The sequence below is a fragment of the Mytilus californianus genome, unplaced genomic scaffold (assembly GCF_021869535.1).
Source record: "Mytilus californianus isolate M0D057914Y unplaced genomic scaffold, xbMytCali1.0.p SCAF_9, whole genome shotgun sequence".
Taxonomy (NCBI): domain Eukaryota; kingdom Metazoa; phylum Mollusca; class Bivalvia; order Mytilida; family Mytilidae; genus Mytilus; species Mytilus californianus.
The window spans coordinates 71427319-71447538 of NW_026262745.1; the positions used below are offsets into that span (position 1 = coordinate 71427319).

At 31.8% G+C, this 20220-nt stretch overlaps 1 protein-coding gene across 2 annotated transcripts in view; it reads right to left on the reverse strand.

Annotated features, from left to right (window-relative positions):
• Positions 1 to 1002: 1002 nt before the first annotated feature.
• Positions 1003 to 20220, reverse strand: part of LOC127716599 (malate synthase-like) — a 61106-nt gene continuing 41888 nt past the window's right edge. The window contains exons 15-16 of one of the 2 annotated variants that reach the window (XR_007989040.1): positions 19776 to 20188; positions 1003 to 1088 (exon numbers count right to left, since the gene is read on the reverse strand). Coding sequence is in view for 1 of the 2 variants with exons in the window: in XM_052222838.1 (XP_052078798.1) it covers positions 19913 to 20188 (276 nt within the window). In the remaining variant the exon portion in view is untranslated. Of the gene's footprint in view, positions 1089 to 11902; positions 20189 to 20220 lie in introns of those variants that run through there. The other variant, XM_052222838.1, reaches the window with a different exon arrangement.

The following is a 20220-nucleotide window of genomic DNA, read 5'->3' on the forward strand; positions in this document are numbered from 1 at the left end:
ATCTTTGAATGCGATTAAAAAGAGTCACTAAACTTGAAATCATTCAGCGAGAGGATATCTTTTATATAACTGAACGTGTAAGGATGATGTCAAGAGTCGATAGTCTTGTGTGATGATGTAGAGAGGTTAAAAAGATTCATTTGTTGTTTTCCATTCGTTTGATGTGTTTGGGCTTTTGATTTTGCCATTCTATGAAGGACTTTCAGTTTAGAATTTTCCTTCGAGTTCGGTATTTTTGTTATTTTACTTTTTTCAGACATTTTTTTATTGTCATATCAAAGTTTGAATAACATTCGAAATAACTACAAAACCTTACAATGTCAATTTTAGGTGATTGATTTTGTTGACAGGTTTTTCATGTAGAACATTGTTTCTTAAATATTACTCATCGATTTGATAAAGTTAATATACTGGAATACGTTTATTTGATTTTCTATATATTATAAAATATGTAATTTGGTCACGTGATTTTATATTATAAACAAATAGGTATTCAAATATAAGATCAGTTCGTTTGAAATCAGAACAGGCTACGAATCTGGTTTAAGCTTTGCGATCCCGTATACAAGTGTATATGTTAACTTTTCTTTTAAAAAAGTTGATACTAAGTTTAAGATATCAAAAGGTATTTCTGCAGAAAAATTATCATGCCATATTTCAACAGTAGCGCAACTAGCTCGTTTGCAACTGAAATGGAAAGCGTGACAACTATGGCATTTCTAAACATTACATCAAGAAATGGCAATCAGCGCACTGATGGAATATATGTTATACCCTTCGGTGTATACCTTTCTTACATTATTACGCCAACTAGCATTTGCATATGTTTTTTAGTACTGATCTTCTCGTTTAGGAAAAACAAACAAAAATATTTTAAATGGAAAATTTCTCAACGTTTTGTCGCCGTCTCATCATTTTGTGATATTATGTTTTACGGGGTGCAGATGGTATGTATCACAAATGTAGGAATTACGCGAACTGTTTCTTCACCTTATTTTTGTACAGTGTATGCCTTTTTCCTTCTTCTTTTTGCTTATGCACAGTGCCGCTTGAGTATAGTCGTTGCAACTACAGCATGTATCAGTATTCTGAAACAAAAACAAGTAAAGCTAGGAATCTACGATTGGAAGCTGTTCGTGTTCATGTTTTTTGATACATCAATAGTATTAGGTACTGCTGCTTTCTTTAAGGGAATGGATTTTAATGGTATCTTGTAAGTTATTGTTATGTATATCTTTTTTTTAATTCACGATTAAGACTGGCAATGTCAAGAAAGCAAACCAAATCTGACCATTTAAATAGAATTTGATTTTTAAAATAACATGTGTACACATACGCTTGTTTAAATACATTTATTATGAAAGTTGCATGATTGCCTATGAAACAACTCTTCACCAGAGACCGTACCAAACTATACAAATTTCAACTTCTAAAAGTTATAGCCTTTATCAGTTGCAATCAAGGAGAGTGATAAAGTGCTTGATGCGCAGTTTTCATGATTGATGTTGAAAACTTCTAAATATAAACCATACCCGACGCATCACTGTAAACTGAGCATATTAACTTGCTTCTTCAAATTAGCTATATCATAATAGAAATGTTACTGGTACTGAAACTGAGATTAGCTCAATTCAGATACCTAGCCCTAGTCTAGTATCACGTTACTTTTTTCATGTGAAAAAAAAAGTACTAACAAAATACAGAACTCCAAGGTACATTAAACAAGAGGCTCTCAAGAGCCTGAATCGCTCACCTCTTATTTTTTTTGCTTAAATCTTTCATCAATGATTATTTTTGCTTTTTACCCATATGTTCCATTTTAGCCATAGTGTCTGTGTTTCTTGACGTACAAGGAAATGAAATACAAAATTTATACTAGATTCATTTAAGAAGATTTTTAAAGTTAAAAAACATAAAACAACTTGTGTAAAATTGTCCTTAAAGGGCAATTACTCCTGAAGGGGTCAATTGACAATTTTGGTCATATAAAACTTTTTTTGAAATCTTACTTTGCTGAACATTTTTGCTGTTTACAGTTTATCTTTATCTTCAATACTATTCAAGATAATAACCAAAAACTGCAAAATTTCCTTAAAACAACCAAATTAGTGGCAGCAACCCAACAATGGGTTGTTCGGTGTGTCTGAAAATTTCAGGGCTGATAGATCTTGACCTTTAAAACATTTTAACCAATGTCAGATTTGCTCTAAATGCTTTAGTTTCTGAGATATAAGCCGAAAACTGCATTTGACCCCTATGTTCTATTTTTAGCCATGGCGGCCATGTTTGTCGATGGATTAAAACTTCGGATACAGTTTATAAACTAAATATCCTAAGGAACATTCAGATGAAGTTTGAAGGTATTTGGCACTGCAGTTTCAGAGGAGAAGATTTTTAAATGTTAGCAAACTTGATGAACAAATTGTGTAAAATTGTCTTTAAAGGGCAATAACTCCTTAAGGGGTCAATTGACAATTTTGGTCATATAAACTTTTTTGTAGATCTTACTTTGCTGAACATTATTGCTGTTAACAGTTTATATCTATCTATAATAATATTCAAGATAATAACAAAAAACTGCAAAATTTCCTTAAAACTACCAATTTAGTGGAAGCAACCCAACAATGAGTTGTTCGATTCGTCTGAAGATTTCAGGGCTGATAGATCTTGACCAATTGAACAATTTTACTCCATGTCAGATTTGCTCTAAAAGCTTTAGTTTTTGAGATATAAGCAAAAAACTACATTTGACCCCTATGATCTATGTTTAGCCATGGCGGCCATGTTTGTCGATGGATCAAAACTTCGGATACAATTTATAAACTAGATACCCTAAGGATCATTTAGTTAAAGTTTGAAGGTATTTGGCCCAGTAGTTTCAGAGGAGAAGATTTTTGAAATATTTTACGACGACAGACGACGACGACAGACGACGGACGACGACGGACGCCAAGTGATGGCATAAGCTCACATAGCCTGTGAGCTAAAAAGGGGAAGATCCATTAGAACAAACAGAATCAAACGCTCGACTATATCAACCAATGGAACGAATGGAAAACAACTTCGTATCTAAATGTGATATTAAATTTTACTGAATTTCTGACTGTGAAATTGATAAAGGTATAGGACTACGACACAAAAAAACCAGAAGACAAGTCATCTTAACATCATCATTGTCGTCGTCGTGATTATAATAAGAAGATTCATAATAATAATAATAATAATGATACGTTATTTGCTGAAAGAGGTACCTCAATTAGAACTTGTATAATATATATTGATGCGCTTAAACAAATGCATGCGTACAGGACACAGTCAACAGAAAAATATGTAAATATGAACGCATATAAACGCGTTCATCAATCAAAATAGCTACAACATGATAACGAGTTCTTACACCAACTAAAAATAGTAATGTTATGATATACTGATATTTTTATGTCATACATAATATTTCCAAGAATATGATTGTAACAATGTCTTAAAATAAATCTAAAAGAGACGCGAAAGATACCAAAGAGACATTAATCTCATAAGTCGAAAATAAACGGACAACGCCATAGCTAAAAAAGAAAATTGTTAACAGACAAACAACAGTACACAAAACACAACATAGAAAACTAAAGACTGAGCAACACGAACCCCACCAAAAACTGGGGGTGATCTCAGGTGCACCGATAGGGTAAGCAGAACCAACGAAATGTTTTATATTGTGAGTGGTAAATCAGACCATATCTTGATTACAGAGTACTGAAACAATTTCTTAAAATAATTAAAAACAAATTGTTCAGAGAACAATTGAAGGTCTTTCCACAAAAAAACAGGTATTTTAATATGAAAAAATAGTAAAATTCGTTTTAAAATGTCATTTCCAGCTTCAAATATTAGCTTATTGTACGCTGATTCCAAAAATATATGGTTTCTATACAATATTTTTTAAATAAGGGAGATAATTTGTTACTTCCGGTTTGAAAAATGTTACTTCCGGTATTATTCAAACGTTTAATTGACACTGATACCAAAAATATCTGGTTCTATAAACTTTTATATTAATTAAGTACAAAAAAAAGCTACTTCCGGTTTACACAAGGTCACTTCCGGTTGGCTTTTCTAAGGTTAAATGGCTTGAAACCTAATGCAAAAAGTCCCATGGATTTATCATGTATACATATGAGGTAAAAGCAAAGGTCAAAATCTAGAATGTCAATTTTACCTATGACCTTGAGCTCAATTTCAAGGTCATCAACCAAGGACCTAAAATCAAAAGACCCTAGGACTTAATTATATTTGGTTCATGAGTTATATCACCATATGCATATTTTTAATTAAAAGAGGGGAGAAAACTTTAATTTGATGTAAGGGTACCCTTTATACCGATATGTATGTGTTACGACATGTCGCAACTAACAATTAAGTAAAAATATGTTGTCGATATCTTATATCGTGTTTGAAAAGGGGTGAAAATAAGCCAAAATCCAAATTTAAAAATGACCATGACCTTTGACCTTGACCCTATTTTCTTTTTCTTGGACCAAGGACCTCAAATCAAAAGACCCTAGGTCCCTATCACTTATGGTTTATCAATTACAATTACATTTTACTTATTTTAAATACAGAAGGGGAAATAACTCTCATATGAAGTTTCTGAAACGCTTCGGTCAAAATTGTTCTTCAGATCCTGAGGATATAACGAACAAATTGGAGACATAAATTTGTCATAATCCTTTACGGTTGCGAAGGATATGTGTACACAAGAAAAACAGTGTTTGGGGAGATAACTCTTACAATAAAAAGTATTCGGCTAAACAGGGTCAGTTTCAAAATCGCAATAACTGTTCGATATCATACACAAAAAATCTAAGCGACATCTTGCGAAACAAAAAAGCACCGTCAGAAAAAAGTGGCAGAAGAAGAAAAAAATAATAATCAGAAGAAAAACAATAGGTCTTTTCAAAGAAAAGTGGAAAGACCTAATTAGTATTCGGTTTTGTTAAAAAGATGTCATTATAAGAGGACAATCGTAAATTGAGGTGTTGAACAGAATTAAGATATTTAAACTACCAACACGCACACGTGCACACACTAGTCTGACGTAATACTGTGGATTCATTTATTTTCGTGGGTATCAATTTTCGTGGATAGAGAAAAAAAGATGTTTTGTGGTATACGTAAATTCGTTGATCGCTGATTACAAAAAAAAAAATTCAGATACGTAATTCGTGGATTTCTTTTTGATTTAGGAGATCATATAACCTCCTTGGTTTGATCAATAATGAAACAAACAAAAAAGAAGGAATTCATTCATTGAAAAGGTTTTGAATTTTCAAAATCCTCGCTTGGTCATTCTAGGTTAAAGTGTTCATTGAAAACTTCTATTGCAATAATGGACAGAGACAACGAATTATTTGTTTGTTTTACAATTTATTAATTCTTGTCGGAATTTTATAAGGCATTCAATGATTGAAAGCTCATTTCCCTAATCACGATATAATAAACAGTCATATAAGTAAAAGGTATGAAAATAAATGTTCCTGCCATAAACAATATTACCTACGGGCAATATCCCCGTACTTAATCCTATTTATTTTTAATCACCAGTAAACCAAACTATGACACGGTAATTAACAACTTGCAGTTATTTCCCATGAACAGTTTTAATCAATTTTAAAAAGTAAATTATCTCTGATATTCGATATATTTATTATTGATTTAATCAAAATACTTGTATCTTCTTTCAATAAAAACAGGTGTTATGTTACAATGTTGATCGCTAGTCAACACTATACTTGAACTGCATAACATAACCGGAAATAAACATCCTTCTCCATACACATTTCCCGGGATTATTCTTCGTTGAATTCGTGGTTCGCTGTGACCCACGAAACCCACGAAAATTGGTATACCACGAATAAAAATGAATCCACAGTACTATGAACCGAAATCGACATTGCAAGTAGTACACGGTAAACGTACTTCACTGGCATCAAGCAATTTTTTACACAATGACAACTGACCTTCACCATAAATTTTGCTTTCCCTCCGAACAAGAAACCAACAACTACATCTATTGTTAATATGTTTTGCGTCGTTCGGGGCACACACATGAGTTCAATATAGTGCTTCACCTAAATTACATTTTCCTATAATTACAGAGTCGTACACATGGAAAAATTGTAATAACAAAACCATCGAACGCTAAGATAAATATAGAAAGGGGAAGTCCATAACAACTGACATAACAAAATCATCAACTACATCAACCAACGGATCAATTAATTTTTTAAATTAAAGTTGCCATCAGTCTCAATTTCCTTATTTAAAAATATTCATTTCTTTGCAGTTATTTTGCTTTGATACTGTTTAAATAATTTGCAACATGTCACTATGTCACGAAATGATTTTTTTTCTATTCCAGCTGCGGACTGAAAGAAGGAAAAGGAGTATTGTGGAACTTTTTAATGATCTTCATGCCGCTTGCTATAATTCTAGTCGTTATGACTGTATTGTATTTCCTGATCTGGTACAAAATTTATACTACAGTCAACAAACTAAAGAAAACGTTAGGAGAACAAATCATTGCCACAAAGAGGATTATCGTCGCCACTACAAATATGTCATTCTTTGTAATTGTCTTTATTCTGCAATTTTCAGTCCCAGCTGTTCATGCATTTTGGACATTTATCGACGAACCACCAAAAATATTGGTCGAGGTCATTGCTTGTGCTACTTCAGCCGCTGGAATTTTCAACGGAGTGATTTATCTGACAATTCGCCGGGAACATTTATAGTCTTCAAATATATTTTCTTTGGTAATTCGCCTCTTAAGAATATAAAGGACTATGTCATTGGATAATTTTCCATTGTTTAGTAAGGTTTAAACCAATCACAAGGTTTTGGTGTACGTTTTTGAAAATATTACCCAGAATGCACTAGATTCTGAAACGGCGAATTTAATTATTGCCATTTAGCAGTCAATACCCTAGAAATCTGTATAATAGTTTTTTTGCATAATTTAGTTGTTCGTTTATGTCATTAATTAAACCAATTATCAACTGACGACGGAATTAAAGTAAATTCCAAAGATATGTATTGTAAGGAAACTTAATTAAAAAATAATGGACTAAGAACTATGAAAACTTCACGTACCGTTTTCGATTTTACAACTAAACTGCTTTGTCTATTGTGGACAGTTCTATTTAGAACTTCTTCATTTATAATTTTTGTTGAAATCCAACAAAGTTTAATTTTGGACCCTTTTAATGTGGACAATTTGTAGACGTGCCCAAAAATTGAAAATCTTAATATATGATTAGATTCGGCATATCAAAGAACCCCAATAATTCAATTTTTGATGAAACCAAACAAAGTATAATTTTAGACCCTTTGAACCTCAATGTGGACCAATTTAAAAACGGGGCCAACAATACAAAATGTGCATACATAGTTAGATTCAGCATATTAAAGAATCCCAAGAATTCAAGATATTGAATTAGTTAATCCTCATTTTAATATGTCAAGAAATAAGCAATTTATACAAAGTATTACAAAGTATTGTTATAAGCCGCTTTTTCTAAAAGGTTAGGACCACAAATCAATCCCAACCTTTCTATTTTGGTATTGAACCTTGTGGTACAATGTCATAGAGATCCATACACTTATACACAAGATATTGTCCTGAAACAAGCAAAATGCTTGATTTTGGCCCCTAATTCCTAAATACGATGATAACCCCCAAAATTAATCCTAACCTTTCTTTTGTGGTATGGAACCTTGTAGTACAATTTTATAGAGATCCATACACTTATACTCAAATAATTGTCTAGAAACCAAATGTTTTCGGACGACGACGACGACGACAACGTCATACCATTATACGATCGCAAATCTACACAAATAAATGATTTTGGCAATTAATGTATTGAATGCTTTTGAGAATTTGTTATTTCATGACTATCAATATTAATTATGTACAGAAAATGTATTATTATTATAAAATGTTCTTTACATGCTTAAGTTATAGATAGTAGATAGATATAAGAAGATGTAGTATGAGTGCCAATGAGACAACTCTCCATCCAAGTCAAAATTTATAAAAGTACACCATTATAGGTCAAAGTACGGTCTTTAACACGGAGCCTTGGCTCACACCGAACAGCAAGCTATAAATGGCCCCAAAAATTACTAGTGTAAAACCATTCAAACGGGAAAATCAACGGTCTAATCTATATATAAAAAACGAGAAACGAGAAACACTATTTACCACATCAACAAACGACAACTACTGAACATCAGATTCCTGACTTAGGACAGGTGCAAACAATTGCAGCGGGTTTAAACGTTTTAATGGTACCAAACCTTCACCCTTATCTAAAACAATAGTGTAACATCACAACATAGAAAGACACACTATAAAATATCAATTGAAATGGCTTAACTCAATCAAAAGACATATTAACACCAGTGAACATACATTTAACAAATAATTTGATTTATGATACAATGTAAATACAAAATAAATAAACTAAGGGAAGAATAATTAAAGTTACATGTTATACCGCTGTAAAATTTTAAACAATTTAAGAAAAACAATATGCTTGAACAAAAATATCAGCCATTTGCAATTACTTTAAACACAGGTAAATGAAAATAATTTTGTTGTTAGGTATACGTGTACAGTTCAAATGGAGAAAGGAAATATTTTTACAAAATAAATAATTTTGATGTTCATAGCACGAAGAAGTGAAAATTTATAGTAATACCAAACACTTATCAAAGCTGGTATATAGACCAGGTATAACCCTGAATAAGTAAACATTTAATAACAAAAAAGCATTACAATTAGTATCAACAGGTCAAAAAAACAAGAAAGTACGATTTGAGAGTACTCGCAGTTAAAATACAATTAATAATAAAAAATAAAGTGCACATTTTAAAGTTTTTCTTGTTTTATAACACACCGAGGGGTGTCGGAATTGTTCAAATGAAAGACCGATTATAGGGAGACCTTTCTTTAGGAAATCCTATCATCCAAAGAAAGGTGTGTTTTATGACAAGAACATTTTTCAAATACTGTCAATTCAAAAATTATTGCGAGGTTTTTGTTATTGCGAATAATGCGACCGGGTGAGTATCGCAATAATAAGAATTCGCATTCTTAATTCGATACATATCTGTATGGAGATTTTCCTGAAATCTCAATAATCAATCTTGCATTTTTTCCCATTTTTCAAAAATCGCAATTATAAATGCAGGCAATAGCTTCTGAATTAACAGTATCCATTATCTGACTGATACTGTTAAAAAGATTTGCAGGAAATTGTATCCCATTTTAACAATTACATCAAAATGGGATACTTTTGTCTTCTGCTTTTTGGAATAACGACGCCCAACAACTCAGTTATCAAGTGAAATAAATCTCCTTAATCTAGATATAAACGTTAGTAATCACTGTCCAGTTGAATCAAAATTTTACAGTAATTGCACGAAGCAAGAAACAAAGCAATTGTTTCGACATTTGAAAAATGCAACCACTTGGTAAGTATTTATTATATCAACTTTATAAAAGACAGTGTCATTTTTTTTTTCTGGTTTCATGACATTTTTAAGATTATATTACAATGTTGACTGCTGTACCCCAATTTTTGAAGTTTTTACCTATTATGTCTGTTTGTTTAGCTCACACATTGTTGTCAATATAATGGAATTCTATGCGACGGTCATACAAGTGAGAGGTTTAGCTGGCTTTAAAACCAGGTTTAATCCACCATTTTCTACATAAGAAAATACCTGTACCAAGTCAGGAATATAACAGTTGTTATCCATTCGTTAGATGTGTTTGAGCTTTTGATTTTGCAATTTTATAAAGGACTTTCCGTTTTGAATTTCCCTTGGAGTTCGGTATTTTTGTTATTTTACTTTAAAACCGAGGAAAAGCCAATTATTTTTTTCAACAATTTAAAAGAAACTCATTAAAAAATAATTGTTTTCGCACTTTTTGCCTGACAATACATTTTTGCTTTAAAATATGAGATCAGTAGAGAATACTACACAATTTTATCTCACATAATGTGTTCTTTATTGAAGCGATAAATCAACAGTACTTCACATTCCTTGTATCGAAAGTTAAATTTGCGTTACAGACGTTTTCTGGTGCTAGTATTTCAATCTAATAAATGGAGAATGGATTGTTTCTGTATAATAGAATAACAAAGGATATGGGGGTATCCATCTATGACACAAAATCAGTACACACACAGCATAAAACACACAAAAAGCAAAGGAACAGCCCTTTTATTGCTGTTCTTCATCTCAAAGTCACAGTGAGGCCTTCAACACGGAGCAAAAAAAAAAAACCCTCACCTCACTGCAACTTTAAGACGGCCCCTAGAACCGGCTTAAGCGGAATTATTTGCAAAAATAATTTTGATAGACTAAACCCGATAAAGAATAGAAAATTGAACAGAAAACCCTCAATTGGCAACAACCATATCAAATGAATGAAATGTTTTAACAAAGTGTAGTTTGTAATCGGGAGTAAATAATGACCTTACACAGGCCATAATGGCATGTCTTGAAGCACATTTCATTGAAAAAAGAATGACCTATCGTTCTGAATTGAAATAACTCCATGTAGGTATATAAAGCCTTGTTATGAAAAGGTTAAATGCATCTTATTTGATAAATATTTTCATCATACTTTATTTCTAGTTGGTGTGTTTGTGCTTCTTATTTTATTTTATTTTTTGCACAACTGATCAGTCCTGAGGTGTCAACAGAAACTTCTCTATTGCTTTAAGAAAAAAAAAACACTATATAACCGGTAGAACCAGCTATATACTAAGTGTTTACCTAGTCATTATTATCATCTAAATGAAAAAAAAACATGTTGTTTGAGTGCAAATGAGACAACGCTCCACCAGAGATCAAAATAACAATGAACAAAACCAATACATCACCGCAACCTATACAAGGTCCCGAAATGACAAATGTAAAACAATACAAACTATGAGAACTGACGATCCTAGTCGATTAGGATTGGAGTCGAACGCACCTGTCACGTGCGGAATTGAAACTCATAAATGAACCTCAATGTTGACAGGCTATTAATACAGTCGCTGGACTACATAAGCCACTGGCTAACCTATGCCACGGACTTGGAAATAAGAAGTTGATATAATGTACATGTATAACTGCTGTAATCGTGCTGTATATTGTCAGTTCTTCAATACAATTCTTTAATCAGAGATCTTAAGTTTCCTTTTCTGTTTTGCTTTCACCATTATTATTCCTTTTTTTCTACATTTTTGGGAAAGAAAAACAATTGTCGAAAAGAGGAATATATATATAGCAACTATACAGCTTGCAATTGTGATCCAGATATTCCATTAAATCATAATGAACTCCGCAAGACTTTCAACAAAATGATTTCAACTTAACCATTTAGAAATACTGGTTTAACAGCTTCCCTATCAAATATATAACATATATCAAGGCAGTCACGATAGGTAATGCAACCCCTTGGATATTGTATCACCTTGGAGAAGACATATGTAGGTTTTGCTGGAATGTTGTTACATAGAAATGGAATTTTTTCAATGTGATATTGCAAACAACTCTGTTTTCATAAAATTTAGTTTTCACCTATATGCTGTGTAGTTGCCATATATATTCCTCTTTCAGACAAAATTTCTTTATTTTCCAATAATAAATGTATAAAAAGAAATAATAATGAAGTAAGCAAAACGAAAAAATCCTTTTGTTCATCAATATGTAGCCAAGATTGACATATTTGTTTTTAAATAAATGTAAAAACCTTTTTAAGCATTTCTCTTGGCAACTAATGAAAATAAGACAACATACATAGAGGTCCTATATCAATGTCTAGATATAAATCAAGAAGACGGAAATTTCAGTATCCTTTATTTCGTTGCAAACTATTGGTTACACTGTTTTAACTAGTGAACTTTTCTTATGATACAGGTACTAAAATCAATAATTTGTTTACGTCAGTAACCACACTGATTAGAAGATATTTCGAAACTACAATCGTATGTCACATTTATATATAACGTATCTGTCACAATGCTAACGTCATTTGAAATATACATGAACATGTATATTATCTTGTTTTCATTAGTTGCCAAGGGGAATGCATAATTAGTTTGTTAAACTTATATAAAAAAAATGTGTTAGTCTTTGCTGCATATTGCGTATGCGACTGTCAAGTGAGATGTTTAGCTAGCTATAAAACCAGGTTTAATCCACCATTTTCTACGTAAGGAAATGCCTGTACTAAGTCAGGGATATGACATGAAGTTGTTTTCAACTCGTTTGATGTGTTTGAGCTTTTAATTTTGCCATTTGATAAGGGACTTTCCGTTTTAAAATTTGGAGGTTGATATTTTTGTTATTTTACTTTTGATAAACAATTAGATAAGTTCTACAGCACTTTCCATATACCAATATTCGAAGTGTTTTTCACAGTCCATAGGATGGACATGATCCCAACCTTATGGTCCTCAACAATCTATGAAGCATTGGAAAAATCTTGTCATGGCAATATAAAACATATATGGGTTAGAGCTCGCAATCTGAACAGTTGTAGATATATTTATATAAGTTATGGTATGAAGACTTGGTTGCATGAGAACAAGAACACGGAGGTGACAAAGTTGTATGAGAACATGAACAAGGAGAGAACAAAGTTGTATGAGAACACGAACACTGAGAGGACAAAGTTGTATGGGGACAAGAACGCGGAGCGCACGAAGTTGTACGAGAACACGAAAAAGGAGAGGACAAAGTTGTATGAGAACACGAACAAGGAGAGGATAAAGTTGTATGGGGACAAGAACAAGGAGAGAACAAAGTTTTATGAGAACACGAACAAGGAGAGGACAAAGTTGTATGAGAACACGAACAAGGAGAGGACAAAGTTGTATGAGAACACGAACAAGGAGAGGACAAAGTTGTATGAGAACACGAACAAGGAGAGGACAAAGTTGTATGAGAATAAGAACATGGAGAGGACAGTCGTATGAGAACAAGAACAATGAGAGGACAAAGTTGTATGAGAACACGAACAAGGAGAGGATAAAGTTGAATGAGAACAAGAACCAGAAGAAGACAATGTTGTACGAGAACAGAGAACAAGAACCAGCAGTAGAAAAAAGAAATACTACTAAAATTATAGGGAGTAAAAAGTGCATCCTTTTTCCATAATGCAATAAATGTTACATTTTGTTTGTTAAAGCTCAATCTGTATGTCAAATCTTTCTTTGGTGTACAAAAGTATTGTTTAAATAACTTTATTTTGTCTGTTTCTATCACAAATGCAAGTAAAATGCAGATATATCACAAAGGCAAGTAAAATGCAGATATATTACAAATGCAAGTAAAATGCAGATATATCACACATGTAAGTAAAATGCCGATATTCATATCACACAAAGATTTAGTGAACAATATAACAAAGATTTCAATCACCTCACATTATGAAAGGTTTTATATAGTGTTGCTAAGTTTTGTAGAAGTTATTGAAAGGAAAGGTAAGTTTCCTAAAGGGAGAGGGTGCAGTAAGGAATTTATTTGGCCAAATTTTTGAATGGTTTTTTAAATGTCATGTATATTTTATACTCGATCATGAATATAATTTAAAAAATCTATACAAGTTTGTAATTTTTAGAAGACAAATTTAATCTATTGTCATCTTTCAAGTTTAATATGAAAAACTTGTTTGATAATGGCAATTGATGAAAAACATTATAGTCTGCACATACTTAACAATTATTTTAGGTATAATTTCATATAATCTTCAATCGATTTGAAGCTAAATACAGCATCTAATGAACATGACCTTCTTCCTTACAAAAAAGCAAACACTCTATACTGTGCATGTTGTGGTAGTAACAAGAAGTGTAGTTTACATTAAATGATAGAACTTTAAACGTTATGTTTTAATTATCTTTTAAATTGATAATTTAGAATTTGAAGAAAGTGTAAAGTGCAGTTACGCAAATAATAAGAAAAAAGCAATCCAACAACACAATAAAATCAAAGTGATTGTAAGCATGGAAGGGTAAAGGTTGCTTTCATTTTGCAATGTGATCTTACAATAAACATTGTATTGTATATGTTGAATTGAGTAATGAGACAATTTAGGCAATATTTTGAATTAGGAGTTATCTTCCATTGTCAATAATTGTAGCTCAATTTTTTTTCTCTTAAAGAGAGATTCAAACACCATGCACAATGTATGAAGTTTCCAATAAAATAGTTTCCTTGATAGGTATATATGGTTATACATATCTTCATCATTTTGTAACATGAATATATAATATCTTCTAAGATATCATTTAGAAATTGCTTGACATGAATAATATCAGAATGTTCACCTCAATCCCTTATGTTGTAAGTGCTCTATCAAGCTATCAAGCCAGTACCAATAGGGTATTCGGTGGCCTTTCGAGCAATCTTTACACAAAATAAAAGAAGAATGTGTCTTAGGATACGAATGCCCCCACTCAAGCTTCAAACAATCCAAAATAGGACAGATGGATTGAAAGATGGAAGGACGGAAAGACGGAGAGTCAAGGGTGACACTTCATGCTCCAGTCGCCTACGACAGGGGTATAAAAAAATAAACATCTTGAAGTCAATTCACATGCTTCAACAATAAACCTTTATCAACAACATATTTCAAGCTTTCAATTGAGTTTTTTTTTCACTGTGTCTATCTAATTTATATCTGAATACGGGGTGTATTATTAAATAGAAAAGTTGTTATTCCAGTGAAACATTTATTTTCAATTCATTCCAGCATGAATGAGGACAGTTTTTCATAGTCTGTTTGAACCTAAAATGCTAAAAATAATAATAATCATAATAATAATGCATTTTCAGATTTTTCCTCCAATATATATTCTATTTAAATTTATTATGCCATCAAGAAAATTTGAAACATAAAATGCAAAACAAATGATAAAATACAGATCTTGAGCTTAACTCATAAATATGTAACACTATAATTAGAACTATAACCAAAAAAATCTATCACTATGTGTAATGGAGAAAAGTTTAGGATAGCAAATGTTGAAAATACTTCATAGTGTGAAATTGTTAAAAAGGAAAGTAATTGTAAAATATCAATTAACATAAAAAAACAAATCTGTAAAAATCAGTTTGTGTTTTCAATGAAAACCCTGATTTATGTAAAAATAAAGTACCTGTATGCATGTACTGTGGTTTCATTTAACTTATTGGATGGAGAAAAATTGAATCTTTATTGATATTCAGTTTTATGGATTTGCCAAACTCTGCATCAAAGCCTTAGAAAATTCATAATCTGAATTTATCCTTTATATTTACAACTTATTTCATGAAAATTGGTAACCAACATTAAATATTGTATCCACAATATATGATTTCTTTATTCATTGGATAATAAAAGCATGTAAAGACAAACATGTAAATGTTGAAAAAGTTAAACAAGAGGCTCCTAAGGGCCTGCATCATTCACCTGTTAAAAATATATCTTGTATTGCTGATTAATTTAAACTATCTATATAGTTTTGGGATTAGACACGATCTTGAAACATTATGACTCCTATAAGAAGTCATTTCATGGTTTTGGTCATTTCGCTTGTTGTAGATCTTGTATTGCTGTTCATTTTTGCTGTTTACAGTTTCTACCTAATTATTGTAGTTTTTGATATCATGGGCAAAAACTTGATAATTAGTAATAAAAATTGTCAATTGAGGGAAAATTACTCCTATAAGAAGTTGTTCTATGGTTTCATTTATTTTAACATATTTGTAGATCATGTTTTGCTGATCATTTCTACTGTTTACAGCTATCATTGATTTATAAGTTATAGATAAAAGGCCAAAAACTATAAAATAAGTAAAATAAGTAAAACATTTGTCCTTTAAAGACAGCAACTCCTTACAAAGTTTTCCTAAGATTTCAATGAAAATTGCATTTTGTAGATCTTGTATTTCTGTTAATTTTTCCATTTACAATTTCTTCCTTACTATTATAATTTTGGAGATAATTCTCAAAAACAAGTAAATAAGTCGAAAATTTACATTCAAAGGCAAAAATCCTATGAAGAGTTAAAATTTTGGTTCAAAGAAAAATGAGTACCGGCAAGAAGATATTTACCTTCGGAGCCTGTTCCCCAGGTCAGATTTTCTCGATCTTTATAGGGGCCTCAGAAGCAGAGTGGCCTAAGTAATCGAACTATTGTATCACTAGCCTATCAAAACTGAGGTTGTGAGTTCCGATCCAGCATGTGGCAGGTGCGCTAGACTCCAATCTTAATTGACTAGGATTGTCAGTTTTCCTACCAAAGGTCTGTGGTTCTCACTGGGCACTATGGTTTCCTCCTACAATATAAACTGACCGCCACGAAATAGCACAATAGTGCTGAAAATGATGTTCAACACCAATCAATCAATCAATCTATTTCATGGTTTTCAGGATATAAGACGATTAACACAATATACCATTATTTTCTATGTTTAGGCATGTTGGTTGACTTACAGGTATAAAAAATATAAACCATATACCAAATATCATCAGGATCATTTAGCCAAAGTCTGACTGAAATTGGTCCAGTGGTAAAGGAGAAGATTTAAGGTTTTGGTTAAATGTTTACAAAGATGGACTATGACAAACAGCAAGTGATGGCAAAGCTCACATGGGATATAGGTCCATGTGGGCTAAAAATTTACAAAATACATTACCTGATACCAATTATCCAAAACATCATATTACTCATTATAACAATGTTTAGCTAAACTGCTATTCAATAACAAACTGTCCTAAATATGATTATCTTAAAAAAAATCACAAGAATGCATGATTGCCATGCTAAGCATACTCAAACTCATATATAAAAGTGATGGAAAACAGGAAGTATATGTCTGATAGATCTAAAAAGCCTTCATACAAGAAAAGTCATCACTGTCAAGCTACTGGCCACATAAGAACTTATTCTTTTCAATATATTCAATAGAACCTCAGAAAAATGGGACTAAATAATTTGTTGGAGGGATTGACAGACAGAGAGACCGACAAGGTGATTGCAATATAGCCCCACTCCAAGAGTAGAGTAAAATAGTTATACATTTAATAATAGCTTATTTAATAAAAATAAAGCAAACGAGGGCAGTTTGTTAAAAAAAAAATCTGTAAAGGGTTCTACAGAACCCTGTGTCTTACCTGCGATTGCTGCTGTCATTGTAAAAGTGTAACAATGTTGACTAAAAAAGTGAGTCCTTTTATCAGTAAAATAAAGAATTTAAAAAAAAAATCCTAATTTTTCTTTAGATGCTATTTCTTGGTCTTGACGACTAGCTTCTGTCCAAGTTTCAAAACAATCAATGAAGGTTTACAAATTTATCATATCAACAAAATTTAATCAAAGAATGTCTGTAAATGTTAACTGTACAAAACTAAAAAGTCAATTTATCAGAAAAATATGTAAATGAAAAAAATATATTTTCAAAAGTTTGCTTCAGACATTACCTCTTCATCATAAAAAAGCTTCTGCCAAAGTTTCATAAAATTCTATGAAGGTTTGACAAAGTAATTGATGTATAAAAAACTTTAACCGCAGACTGTATTTACTTGTTAACTGTAAAAAAACCAAGTCCATTTATCAGTAAAATATGGGAAAATGAAATGAAATATTTTTAAAATTTTGCTCTTAAACAAATTTCTGTCCAAATTTCATAAAATTCCATGAAGGTTTGACAAAGTTATTGATGTCTAAAATACTTTAACCACAAACTGAACCTAAATGTTGATGCCTCCACCTACGACATGACAGAATCTAGGATTGCTAAGTCTCGCACTTTATGTCGCAGGTTCGACAAAAATGAAACAAACCATTTATCAAATACTTAAATAACAAAAAAATTACAACTCTATTCTACATTCATGGTGTATTGAAAATTAAAGGAATAGGTGCTTAAATTGTAAGCAGAGTAAACCACATTCACTCAAGTGACAAAAAATTTCATGCACAGTGGGCAAATATGAAAATTCAAAGTATCGTCAAAAGGAAGTGACTAACTGGCAGATCTGAATATATCATTTAAGCCGCATAACTCATCATCAATATCATAAAGTTCCAAACTAGATATCAAATCGTCTAATTACAGATTGATGAATAGTGGTATTACAGTATACCAATAATTCAGTGAGTTGTTGTAACAAATATTCATTTTATAAGATTACAGATTAGATGAAAATCACAAATCCTATATAAAAAGGCATATCTAGAGGCTCTAAAGAGCCTGTGTCGCTCACCTTGGTCTATGTGCATATTCAACAAAGGACATTCTCCAAAATTGTAGACGAGAACAGAATTCATGACAAAAATCTCTGTTTTGTTGATCTTGTATAGTTGATCATTTAGGCTGTTTAGTTTCACTCTATCTTCTTTAGTTTTCGCTCAAAACACAAAAGGGTAAAAAAAATCCTCATTTAAGGGCAATCACTCCTATAAAGAGTGACAGTCTACTAACTATATCGGCACAATTTGACTTGTTAGTAGATCTTGCCTTCGCTAATTTAAGTTTCTATCTATCTATTCAAATTTTTACGATATTAGGTAAAAATTGTCATCAAAGGTCAATAACTCTAATAAGGAGTCGACTGACGATTTCGACCATGAAGACATAACTGTAGAACTTGACTTGCTGATTCTTTTTGCAGTTTAAAGTTTCTCTCTATCCATTCTAGTTTTCAAGATAACAGGCAAAAATGAAAGAAAAAAAATGGTAAAATTTGTCATTTAAGACCAATAACTCCTACAAAAAATTGTCTGACAGTTTTGACGTATATGAGCAACTGGTAAAGCTCAATATTCTGAAATTTTTTGCCCCTTTCAGGTTTTCAAAATAATAGAAAAAACTTGCATTTTACCCCTTTTTTAAGCCATGTCGTACATCTTGGTTGGCAGGCAGGGTCATCGGACACATTTTTTAAATTAGATACCCCAATAATGATTGTGGCCAAGTTTGGTTAAATTTGGCCCAGTAGTTTAAGAGGAGGTGATTTTTGTAAAAGTAATTAACGGACGATGATGACGGACCCCAAGTGATGAGAAAAGCTCACGTGGTCCATTGGGCCAGGTGAGCTAAAAAGGAGACAGATCAATAGTACCCGAGTGGAATAATCCTGCTGGGTTGTAAAACAACTACCATGTAAATTCAGAAATTATTGCAATGTTTTTATTATTGCGAAAAATGCGACAGGGTTAAAATCGCAATAATTTAAACTCGCATTTTGAAATTTTTTATATGAATTAAACAGGATTTTTCTCAATATCGCAAAAATTAAAATCGCAGTTTAGTCTAAAATGACAAAATCGCAATAATTTCTGAATTTACAGTACCATGTAAATAAAAACCTGTTTATAACCTGCATTAGTAGATTTGCTTTTAAACTGCACAACTTGAATGGCATTACAAGAAATGTACAGCATATAAACTTGAGCAATGGGTCAACAAGGTAGATGAAGATAACTTTTCCTCTAAGTAGCATTTGTCATGTGACTCCTACAAGGGATGTGTGAGATAATCTTAAGAAAAAACAATAAATTGAAAAAGAATTTCAGATAGAATCCAGAACTTATATGGCACACACAGAAGGCAAAATTATCACAACTGTCACATGACAATTGCTTATGTAGTAGAACTGAGTATAAAGTGAAAATTGGGGGAAAAATAATTTTTGGTATGTGTATGTATTGAATGCCACACACCTGCTTTATGTTTCTATAACAAGCCTCTTTTGCTCTGTTTTTCATTGAATCTCTATATTTCCTGATAATCTATCCTATCCCATATCCAGTACTACAGATCTCTAAGGTTAATTTTTCAAGATTTTCAATGACTTTTTCTACATCGACTTTTTCTGATACTCTAAAAATGTATGATCCAAATTCAAATAAGTTGTTAGGAATTCAGGAAAGTTTCGTTTTGTAACAATTTCCTCAAACATTCTAGCTGCAGTTAACAGTCTATCTTTGTCCTGATTGGTTGAAAATTGTTCAGCATTCTGTGCTGACCAAAATCTTTCTCCAATCACTTCCTGTACAATGTTGTGTACCATTTTCATGGTAACAACAGCTCCTGTATCTTCCAATGTGGCCTTGTGCCTTATCCATTGCCAAACCTATAAAATCAAAATATAGACGATTTAAATTT